Source organism: Homarus americanus, unplaced genomic scaffold (assembly GCF_018991925.1).
Source record: "Homarus americanus isolate GMGI-L3 unplaced genomic scaffold, GMGI_Hamer_2.0 scaffold37359, whole genome shotgun sequence".
Classification (NCBI taxonomy): Eukaryota; Metazoa; Arthropoda; class Malacostraca; order Decapoda; family Nephropidae; genus Homarus; species Homarus americanus.
The window spans coordinates 39,903-52,460 of record NW_024726010.1 but is presented as its reverse complement, the minus strand read 5'-3'; the positions used below and the strand labels follow the sequence as shown (position 1 = coordinate 52,460).

The following is a 12,558-nucleotide window of genomic DNA, read 5'->3' as shown; positions in this document are numbered from 1 at the left end:
GGAATTTGAATTACCTCACAGTTTTCTGGACTTGCGGCTTCTTCAATCTTGAGCTGTGACCCCTTGTGGGGCGAGCGTCCGCCAGCTCCAAGTAAGGACACTCAACTGAGTAGTGCCCCCTGAGATGCTTATGCACATCAACTAGGTCCCCCCTTGCCCGTCTGTAGTATAAGCTAGGCAAGTTCAGGCGCTCCAATCTCTCAGGGTAGCTGAGGTGCCGAAGTGCAGGCACCAGTCTGGTGGCCCTCCTTTAAACATTTTCAACCACTAACAGTCCCAAGCATATCTCGGGGACCAGACGGGGTGACAGTACTCCAGATGGGGAAGCACTTCACTCTTGAAGATCGTTACGAGGGACGGACCGTCTAGATATCTGAACGACCTTCTTATAAGACCCAATAATTTATTTGCATAAAAATTTATGAAAAACTAATATAATGCATAGTAATAATTAAATGAAGATTTTTTTTAGGGAAATATTATTCATTCTCGGGAAATCTTCACGTTAGTTTGGGGATTCAAGGTTTTACTTGGTGGGAGCCCTGTGTCCAACTGTCCATACCTGGAGGTGGCGGACGGTCATAGAAAACGGCGTCCTGGAGGCAGTGCTGTTGTGTTGTTTACCTGGCTGGCGGGCGTTGGAGTTACCGTTACTTCTGTTGGTACATCATCTGCCATGACTTTAGGCCAAAACTCATCAAATAGGTTTTCAGGTAGATAATCTCGTTCGTTGACATTTATTAAAGTGTTGAATAATAATAAGGAGTCGTAACGGGTAGTCTAGTCTTAAATCAAGTGTGTTGGAACTGGGTTGAAAGTTTTGGCCATAAATAAGGAGTTTGTTTGGCAAAGATTCAGTTCAGTACATAGACGGGAGTCACCTGAAAATAGTTTTCATAGTTTTTTCCTAGTGGATATTTTGCCTTGACCAGCTAAGTTCCTACTAACGCTATTTTACCGTGAGTGCGCACTGATTGACTAAGAACTTTCTATTCAATATGGGGTCTGCCCCTCAGTTAGGACGTTAGGTTAGGTTAGGTAGGTTTCTTTAGTTGGTTAGGTCTGGTTCATTGAGGTTCTAGTAAATGTCACCTCATTTAGGTCAATTTACATTATCACACCAGTCTTTATTTCGACATTAAAAGTAGGTTTTTCCTATGTATTTTGACGAGTTCAGAACGAATTTCATATTCATTTTCACCGGAAATCACATGTTTTTTTATACGCCCCCCCCCCACCCAACAATCATTATAAAAAAAAGTGATTTTTTTTAGAATAAATTATATTACCAACCAACAAAGAAAACCTAACCTAACCAGGGGGGCTCCCCATTGTTCATGCCCCCACATCCCTTAATCTGTAATTGAATCCATGAACCTTTATAATCACTAACAGAAAAGTTGTACCTTTTCCAGTTTTTACTTTTTGGCTTTAGAAAACTATTGTGACACCGCCAAATATGTTGTTTTTCACGCAGTATATACTGGTTATTACACTTTGGACAAAGTACTATGCTCGGTAATACAAGGTGTTTTCTGAAGAAAAAAAATTGCCTCCCTACTTTTCTGGTGAAACTCGGCAATTGTGGCAAAATAATCTTTCTCACAACTTCTGCACAGCTCTTCCACCGGTTCAGCCATATCTCCTACTAAAAATTCAAATCTTCCCTCCAGACCCACCAACTCATTGTTCATTGGCTAAAACAAAAAAAATCCTGCCCAATAAAAATACTCCCTTTGTTATCGCCAATTAAAAATCCTATGCTTGATAGAAGACGGAGGCCTGGAGCGATGCATGAGCAGGGGGTCAGACCACCTCTGCCGTAAGTAAACGAATCATGGCGACACTTGTGACTGAGCGAAAGTAATAATCTTGAAATATTAATATCTCAGTTATCCTTAATTTCTGGTGGAAATATCATAGAAGAAAAATGTCTTAGAATTGTGTAAACATTTCGAGATACATATTAATAACAGTGAAAGAAAGACCTGTGTAAAATTATAAATTCATCCTCTTTTATAATGATAAGAACATCTGTGGAAAAAATGAACAAAATTGAGCAAGTCCTGGAGGTACTGGAGTAGTTTTTTCCTCAGACATTTCCAGAAGGTTAGGTAATGTTTTCAAAGGCGTGTTTGGTGTTCTTTTTATTATTTTTTTACCCCACATTTTCCCTCTTACTGCCCACTTTGATCAACAAATATTGTTGGTAATTGGGGCAGTCTCATTGGTTGAACTACTCAAAAAATATAAATTTAAGCTGGAAACGTAATAGAATATATACAGTGACCCCTCCGTTAACGAACTCAATCCGTTCCAGAAGGTCGTTCGTTAACCGAAAAGTTCGTTAACCGAAACCATTGTTTCAATGGGTTTTTGGGTAATTGGTTCCAGCTCACCGAAAATTTCCTAAATTCAACAAAAATGGTAGTAAAGTTCACTTACTTTGAGGTGTGTATGTAGAAGGCTCCTGGATGATGATGATGATGGGATTTAGAATGGGGGTGGAGGAGAAGGAAGAAGAGAAGGCATTGGGGTGGAAGAGAAGTCACCCCATGGCGCCATTTCACCCATAAAATTTTAGCTCTCTTGGTGTAATTCAAGATTATTTTCTTTAAATCAACACTGCACTGCATTATATATTGTAAATATGTAAAATATATTTCAAAATGACCAATAATTTGCTCGGAAACACAGAAAAAAAGCGTTCAGTTGAAGAGAGTCTCAAGCAAGATGTTACCTCCAGTGAAAACAGAGAGAGACTAACTCCTGTTTGCTGTGTTAAGAGGCTGGATGCCGCCCATTAAACTAGACACTTTACCTTCAATTATGTTAAATAATTGTTAAAATGACTAAAAAATTGAATATTAAACTTTTAATATTATTGAATAGTACAAACTTCTTGATACTTACTAAAATAGTAAGGAATTTAAGCCCTAGAACCGATTAATGTATTGGCGGACTGATACTAAAGCTGGTTGCCCGGTCAGTGCAAGCGAAAACATGTTGAGGTCGGTTCGTAAGAACTTCGTTAACCGAATTTTTTTTCGTTAACTGAATTGAAGATCCTTATGGAAGGCAGTTCGTTAATCGAAATTACGTTAACCGAGGTGTTCGTTAAATGAGGGGTCACTGTATATGTTTTTGCTTTTTCCCTATATAAATAGAAATGCAGTAGTTTCCATGTACTATAACAGAAATATGGTTAGGTATGTTTATAGCTACACAACGATAGACTCACGACGAAATAAATGCCAAATGCCTCCAGAGTCACGGTCAAATATGGTTCTCGTGTTGTTCGCCGGTAATTGACAATTAGTCGATCAGAGCACACTTAGGGTAAAATAGCGTTAGTAGGAACTTAGCCAGTCACTGCGAATTATCCACTGCCTAGTTTTTGGGGGTAAAATTTTAGTTTTGGTCATCCCTGTATTTAGATATCCAAACTACTGTATGTGGTTGCCGACAAATCGTTCAAAACACATCAAAACAATCGGAAAAACAAGAGTTTGGATGTCTAACCTAACCTACCCTAATTCCTGAGATTCCCTAGATGACCAAAACTAAAATATTTTTTTTTTTTTTGTGAAGGTAAAGCAGACAGTAAACACCAGGAGTTGTTCAATTTTGTTAATTTTTTCACATTTTTGTATGATAAAAGGTAATAAAAATGGTATAACAATGCACAGAACCTAACTTCCTAATCGGAAGGGGGGAGGGCTCTGCCCCTAGACCCCTCGGCATATTCAGAAGAAAGGGAATTATTTCACTGTTGGACAACACGGGAATCTTAGGAATTTTATCTTTTTTTTTTCCCAATGGAGTTTCCCTTGCAAAAGACTTATACGAGGTCCGACACACACAAAAAACGAGATTGATGCTGTAACTCTTTTTATTGACCAAATTAAGGAAATCATCTGTGATCGCCTTCAAAGTACAGTACTGTAGTTCCCTTCTGAGTTGACACACAGCTGCATCCAATGCTACCACAGTTCAAAGCAATTCCGCAGATCGTGTTCTGTAAGCGTCATTTTTGCTTTCACCTCTTCTACCAACAAAAAATTTATTCCTTTGAGCACGGACTTGATCTTTGGGAAGTGGTAGAAGTCGCAGGGAGCCAGGTCTGGCGAATAGGGTGGGTGCTTAAGCACAGTGATGTTTTTATTGGCTAGAAAACGCTTCACAGACAAAGCATTGTGGGCTGGCGCATTGTCCTGGTGCAAAATCCACCCGTTTCTCCACAATTCTGGTTGTTTCCTTCTCACTCGTTCGTGCAATTTCGTCACGACTTCAATATAATACTGCTGATTTTCCGTCTGGCCGCTGGGAACCCACTCTGCCATCACAATACCCTGAATATTGAAGAAAACAATCAACATGGCCTTAAACTTTGAATGATTCATGTGTGCATTTTTTGGTCTTGGAGATGTTGGTGACTTCCACTGCATTGATTGTCGCTTGGTTTCCGGATCATACGTAAATACCCAAGTTTCATCACAAGTAATTACCGAATTCAACAAATCTGGTTCATGCTCAATGCGTTGCAAAAGGTAAAACAAATTTCCATGCGATGTTCGTTTTCTTCATCTGACAGCATTTTTGGAATAATTTTTGCACAAATCTTTGTCATGTTCAATTCTTCCGTTAGAATGCGTCGAACACTTTCCCTGTCTAAATTAACTTTCTCAGCTATTGCTCGAATACCCAACCTACGGTTTTTCTAATCACATCTCTCACTTTTTCATCATCTTTCACGGTTTCTCTGCCTTCCGAAAATCGTTTGTGCCATTCAAAAACACATGCACAAGACATGTAATCTTCACTGTAAACCTCAGTCAATAATTGAAAAGTTTCCGTCGCGGATTTCTTAAATTTAACGAGAAACTTGATGTTAACTCGTTGCTCAGTTTTGCAGTCCGACATTTTCCGACCGATCGTAAGAACACGTCTATACTTTAACAGGCGTCCACTTGTACTGAGTGAAGCGATCGACTTGCGCCTTGTCACACTGTGACAGGATAGAACATGTTCATTAACTTTCTGTTTGTCCCTCCCCTCCCACTCTTGGTTCCCGAGTTATAGGGTCAGTCTCGTTATTTTTGTGTCGAACCTCGTATATGCCGGGGTCCACCAGTTAGGAGGTTAGGATTGGTAATTTTTTGTTCATTTGTGAGGGAAATGTCATAGAAGAAAAGTTTCTTAGAATTGTCTAAAATATTTATTGCAAAGATAAAATTCCTAAGATTCCCATGTTGTCTGAAAATAAAAAATTACCAAGCGAACTTAACTTAATATTGAGGTGGATAGAAGGTAGTGTTGGCAGCCAGGAAGTGGTAGAACTTGTCTCCTTCGGGGAAGTGTGTCTTAAAGAGGGACTCCGCTAAAAAAGAATAGCTCCACATGGCTCCACAATTAATGTAAATAATGTTTATGATCAAAGATAAAGAAAAACGAAAACAAAATATTGGAAAAAAGTTGCCGTAAAATCTTTATTAGGTACTATCATCCAAAGAACTTCTGTGGTAAAAATGAATGAAATCGAATAACTCCTCCTGGTGTTAGCCATCTGCTCCACTATTGCCATTTTTCCTTATGTATTTGATGGTGATTTAAAATAATCTTCTTTATTTGTGTAGGAAATAAATAGCTATGGAAATATATGACCTACCCTCTGCTACTTACAATTTTGGTTACATAAAGTTGGCAAGGCATTGAAGTAGGAGGATATTGAGATAAGAGCACACAAAAACTGACCTAATCTAACCTTACTATTGTCTTGGCATTTTTGCATCTTTATCAAAACCAAACATACAGTATTAATCTTCACAATAAAGAAAGTGCATCACATTTTGGACCCTTTAAGGAAGTAATCTATACACAGTAGTCTGTGAAAATGTCAATAGCAGCAGCATTATTATCCAAAATATGTTGAATGGTTTCCCATTGCTACACAGAACACCCATCACACAAGGAAGACTACCAGTAAAAGTATTAGGTTTTTCGAATAAAAAATCACCCTGTATTTTATAAACTCAACTCATTCAAGTTTATCTATGGATTCACTATTTATTTTGTATAAATTTTTGTAAAGACTTCTAAAACATAATTTTGTTTTATTTTCCATTCTAACAATTTAACCATTTTTGTAATATGAAACTGCACTATGAGTAAGGCTTATTTTACAGGCGGGGACTACCTCACTGAAGACACAACCCTACGCTCATACTCCCTCTATCCCAGGAAGAAGCGGTGTTGTCATGGTGATGGTGATGGTTTCATGATCATTGCTACCTGTTTCTTTGTCCTAACAGTTGCTATTACTGTTGCCCTCATCATCCAGATTCACTATGGAAACCCAGAGGTGAGATGTAGCTAACCTAACCTAGTTGTTTGGGCTCTTTACTCTTCCATACAGATGTTTGCTGTTGATGTAATTTATTCAGGGACATTAACAATCTAAGTGACTGTGAAGCATTACTGGTTGATCTCTGTTGGCTTCAGGCTTTGACCAAAGAATTTTTGTTGAGATTCAGTATTATGACATTTAAGAGGATGTTCCTTGTTCATGCTAATGGTAAGGAAATGCATCACATTCCCCTAACAAGTTGTGAGAAAAATATGGTATTTATATTCACAAACAAGTGAAACTTTTAGATCATTGTGAGAAGAAGGGGAACCTAGATAAAAAACTTGTATAGTTACCCGGCAATAAAAAAGATCCCACACATACTTAGATGGTTCACTTGTAAGAAGGGTTTTCAAAAGTGCACTGCTACCACATGTACTGTACTGTAATGAAATTCTACCTGGTTCCTAAGGTATGTCAAGAGAGATTACAATGTTTACAATTGCTGGGCAAGGGAGGTACAGTAATATCTTCGTTGACCGGAATCCCTCAAACCCAGAATTCAATGATAGCCGGAATTGAAGTTTTCTCAGAAAATCGTTCCCAAAGCCGGCATTTTCCAGAAAATTCCGGCTTTGGGAACGATTTTCTGAAGGGCACATTTAACGGAAAATTCTGAGCAATTTTTCCCGATATCTAGAAAATTCTGTGGATGGAGGAGTTTATTCCTAGTTTGTGAGATGAGAATCGGGCACATTTTCTGGAAACTCTGAGAAAAAATTTCCGGTACCCGGAAAATTCCTGGGATGGAGGACATTTTTCCGGGTTTGAGATGTGATGTAATGGGCAATTTCTGGACTTCCGAGAAAATTTTCCTTTTACATGGAAAAATTCCGGGGATGCAGGATTTTTTCCGGCTTTGAGAGAGTCATATCATTACCCGAAAATCTCTCATTCCTGGAAGTGCTCTGCACCAGCTGTACATATCTGGAGTTAGCAAATTGACACCCCACTAGAGGTTACAGCCTCAAGTTAAAGTAACTCTCAGTATAGAAAGTTTTGGCAGCACCAAATGTGAGCTCCAGGCTTGAGTAATGCTGGAAATATATTCAGGTACACTTGCCTCATAAGTTCTCGACCACTCTTAAGGGTTATACAATACAGTACGGGGGTATGACAAAACAAACGAGAAATCTGAACATTGCTCTCTGAGGAAGTTTTATTGCAAATTAAATAACTTCTTTTCACTTTAAATATTATAAAGATGAGCAAGATATATTATTACAAAATATTAAGAGACCTCGCCACCAGGCATACCAACCATTCTGAGATGACATGAGCCATAGTGCTCCTTCTGAAATCTGTCGTGCCCAGCTGTTTCAGAAATTTTTGTGGCGAGTATACAGTACTGTGCATTCAAGAGCCAATACTGTACATGCAATATTGTACAACAGAGAGGTGATTGATGGCCTGACCATCTAATAAGCTGACAAGTGGTGAAGAGGATAGATAAATAATAAATGCCAAATGACCTATAGGTCTTCATAATGATGCCAAGTGACTTACTGTACAGTTGTTCATAATGATGCCAAGTGACTTACTGTACAGTTGTTCATAATGATGCCAAGTGACTTACTGTACAGTTGTTCATAATGATGCCAAGTGACTTACTGTACAGTTGTTCATAATGATGCCAAGTGACTTACTGTACAGTTGTTCATAATGATGCCAAGTGACTTACTGTACAGTTGTTCATAATGATGCCAAGTGACTTACTGTACAGTTGTTCATAATGATGCCAAGTGACTTACTGTACAGTTGTTCATAATGATGCCAAGTGACTTACTGTACAGTTGTTCATAATGATGCCAAGTGACTTACTGTACAGTTGTTCATAATGATGCCAAGTGACTTACTGTACAGTTGTTCATAATGATGCCAAGTGACTTACTGTACAGTTGTTCATAATGATGCCAAGAGACTTACTGTACAGTTGTTCATAATGATGCCAAGTGACTTACTGTACAGTTGTTCATAATGATGCCAAGTGACTTACTGTACAGTTGTTCATAATGATGCCAAGTGACTTACTGTACAGTTGTTCATAATGATGCCAAGTGACTTACTGTACAGTTGTTCATAATGATGCCAAGTGACTTACTGTACAGTTGTTCATAATGATGCCAAGTGACTTACTGTACAGTTGTTCATAATGATGCCAAGTGACTTACTGTACAGTTGTTCATAATGATGCCAAGTGATTCACAGTTGTTCATAATGATGCCAAGTGATTCACAGTTGTTCATAATGATGCCAAGTTCACAGTTGTTCATAATGATGCCAAGTGATTCACAGTTGTTCATAATGATGCCAAGTTCACGTTGTTCATAATGATGCCAAGTGACTTACTGTACAGTTGTTCATAATGCCAAGTGCTTCACAGTTGTTCATAATGATGCCAAGTGATTCACAGTTGTTCATAATGATGCCAAGTTCACAGTTGTTCATAATGATGCCAAGTGCTTCACAGTTGTTCATAATGATGCCAGGATTCACAGTTCATAATGATGCCAAGTTCGCTGTTGTTCATAATATGCCAAGTGATTCACAGTTGTTCATAATGATGCCAAGTTCACAGTTGTACATAATGATGCCAAGTGATTCACAGTTGTTCATAATGATGCCAAGTGATTCACAGTTGTTCATAATGATGCCAAGTGATTCACAGTTGTTCATAATGATGCCAAGTGACTTACTGTACAGTTGTTCATAATGATGCCAAGTGACTTACTGTACAGTTGTTCATAATGATGCCAAGTGACTTACTGTACAGTTGTTCATAAGATGCCAAGTGACTTACTGTACAGTTGTTCATAATGATGCCATGACTTACTGTACAGTTGTTCATAATGATGCCAAGTGACTTACTGTACAGTTGTTCATAATGATGCCAGTGACTTACTGTACAGTTGTTCATAAGATGCCATGACTTACTGTACAGTTGTTCATAATGATGCCAAGTGACTTACTGTACAGTTGTTCATAATGATGCCAAGTGACTTACTGTACAGTTGTTCATAATGATGCCATGACTTACTGTACAGTTGTTCATAATGATGCCAAGTGACTTACTGTACAGTTGTTCATAATGATGCCAAGTGACTTACTGTACAGTTGTTCATAATGATGCCAAGTGACTTACTGTACAGTTGTTCATAATGATGCCAAGTGACTTACTGTACAGTTGTTCATAATGATGCCAAGTGATTCACAGTTGTTCATAATGATGCCAAGTGATTCACAGTTGTTCATAATGATGCCAAGTTCACAGTTGTTCATAATGATGCCAAGTGATTCCAGTTGTTCATAATGATGCCAAGTTCACAGTTGTTCATAATGATGCCAAGTGATTCACAGTTGTTCATAATGATGCCAAGTTCACAGTTGTTCATAATGATGCCAAGTGACTTACTGTACAGTTGTTCATAATGACAAGTGCTTCACAGTTGTTCATAAGATGCCAGTGATTCACAGTTCATAGATAAGTTCACAGTTGTTCATAATGATGCCAAGATTCACAGTTGTTCATAAGATGCCAAGTGATTCACAGTTCATAATGATGCCAAGTTCGCTGTTGTTCATAATGATGCCAAGTGATTCACAGTTGTTCATAATGATGCCAAGTTCACAGTTGTACATAATGATGCCAAGGATTCACAGTTGTTCATAATGATGCCAAGTGATTCACAGTTGTTCATAATGATGCCAAGTGATTCACAGTTGTTCATAATGATGCCAAGTGATTCACAGTTGTTCATAATGATGCCAAGTTCACAGTTGTTCATAATGACAAGTGATTCACAGTTGTTCATAATGATGCCAAGTGATTCACAGTTGTTCATAATGATGCCAAGTGATTCACAGTTGTTCATAATGATGCCAAGTGATTCACAGTTGTTCATAATGATGCCAAGTGATTCACAGTTGTTCATAATGATGGCAAGTTCACAGTTGTTCATAATGATGCCAAGTGATTCACAGTTGTTCATAATGATGCCAAGTGCTTCACAGTTGTTCATACCTTTACTTTTTTTACTTTTATCTTCTTCACCACTGATTGGCTCGCTAGACGCTTGGGAGATCGGTCACGTCTCTGTTACGCACTGTTGGCACGCGAGATACACTCCAAGAGAGGTCACTTTATACCAAATTCGCACTAAATCGAAGTGTTGTTTCAATGGAATAATTTAGTTTGGTAGTTGAGAGAAACACAAAATACTAAAAAGACTGAGAGTCTACCCGGATGCACCTCAGCCCATCTAGAATAAACAAAATATATTTTTTTTGTAGTATTTTGTTGAAACAAACACTCATAAATCAATACAGCTAAAGTTAAGGGATACAAAATGGTCTGTTTACTGGCTGGGAAGATGGGGGGAGGGGGAGGTGAGGTGATATGTTTGACAGTTGCTGCCAAGGTCTAGTGCTTATTTATTTATCTGTCCTTATGAGTGACTTTATGTTTTTCTCTTATAAAATGTCACTCAACTAACATGGGAGAATATAATTTACATTGCTGGAATTCTTATAAGATAGTGATTAGTTTGAATATAAAAATGCCATAGCTTGCATTAGACATAACAATTTTAGTTCTAATTTAAGAATTTTATTAGAGAGAGCAAAAATATTTATCTCTTGTGCAAAATATATGACGTTTATAGTCAAATTATTCGCTGTCTTGCAAGGATTCTAGCAATACAAATTATACTCTCTTAACTTTAGTCTGCGACATTACAGTATATAAGATAAAAACTTTAAGCCTAAAACACCCAGCCCTGGCTGAGAAGATGGGGGGGGGGGAAGTGACAGTGATATGTTTGACAGTTGGTACTGAAGGTCTAGTGAAGTATTATTTTGAGTACATATACAGTACAGCTTTGCCCTTAGGACAATGTAGTGTGCCCAGAGAAACATTAGGCGCAAAATTTTAAATATGATGCACCAGATTGACTCACGCAAAATAGGAAAGATTCGCTTTAAATTATTTGTTTTTCTTAATTGTGGGTGTTGCTTTAAATCAATAATCTTAAATTGAATCGCTTTAAATTGACGTTTTACTGTACTGGGCATTTACTGGCTCCTTAATGTATCTGAACCTGTTCCAGTGTTGATCAAGTCTGGTCTTGAAACAGCCTAAAACTCAGTGCCGTCACAACACTCTGGCGGGTTGGCCTAGGGTGGCCATTTCAAAATGGAGGACTTATTATTTTTTTTTTTTATGACACCTATTTTATAACCTAAATTAAGTGTGTTTAATAATGAGTTGAAAATATATAAAAGGTTGTATAAAATATACAAAATATACTTAAGAGAATTGTTGATTTGTCAAATATCACTATACTGTACAGTGGTCCCTCGGTTAATGAACACAATTCGTCCACAGAGCCGTTTGTTAACCGTATCTATTATTTCAATGGGATATTGGGTAATTGTTCCAACTCACAGAAAAAGTATACATGCAAAGTACTGTAACTGGTATTAAAATTAATAAAACATTAAATATAAACTAAATACAGTACTATACTGTTCAGTATACTGTACAATAATAAATATAAGACAATAGAATAATTTATTTTACCTTACTTTGAGGTGTGTATGTCGTATTCCCGGCAGCTTTGTTTACATATCAAATGGCTGTTTGTAGAGGCAGTCAATGATGACCTGCCATATTCTTTACAGAGTTTACTGGTTCTAATGCCTTTTTCACATCATAATAATTTCTGCACTGTATATTATCAGTACAGGTAGTCCCCGACTACGACCATATGGGCTTCACGTCCATTGGTACTACGACCTGCTTTGAGAGACGTCTGCGGGACATACGAATCATGCGGACCAAAAATATTTTCAAATGACGCGCGATTTATACCTAAACGCTTCCGGCCAGAGGGTGGTCGTTCGGTCGCCTTAGGTACACTCACTCGGTGTCGGACTTACGACCATGTCGGACTTACGACCTGGATTTAGTCCCTAACCCCGTCAGAAGTCGGGGAGCACCTGTATGTTAACTAAATTTCAGAATGACCAATAATTTGAATGTAAAATTGCAAAAATATTCAAGAGACCAACAAACTGGATGTTGACTCCACTGTAAACAAAATAAACTGAGAAGCGTTGGTGGGTGATTCAATCAGCTGATGGGCACACAAAAA

The 12,558-nt window shown here is 37.9% G+C and overlaps 1 protein-coding gene across 1 annotated transcript in view; it reads left to right on the top strand.

Annotated features, from left to right (window-relative positions):
• The first annotated feature begins 567 nt into the window (after positions 1-567).
• The window catches only part of LOC121865326 (glutathione hydrolase 7-like), a 41,687-nt gene continuing 29,696 nt past the window's right edge, over positions 568-12,558 (top strand). Inside the window, exons 1-2 of the mRNA XM_042364665.1 lie at positions 568-713; positions 6,186-6,361. Coding sequence (XP_042220599.1) covers positions 677-713; positions 6,186-6,361 — 213 coding nt within the window. The 5' untranslated portion in view covers positions 568-676. The remainder of the gene's footprint in view (positions 714-6,185; positions 6,362-12,558) is intronic.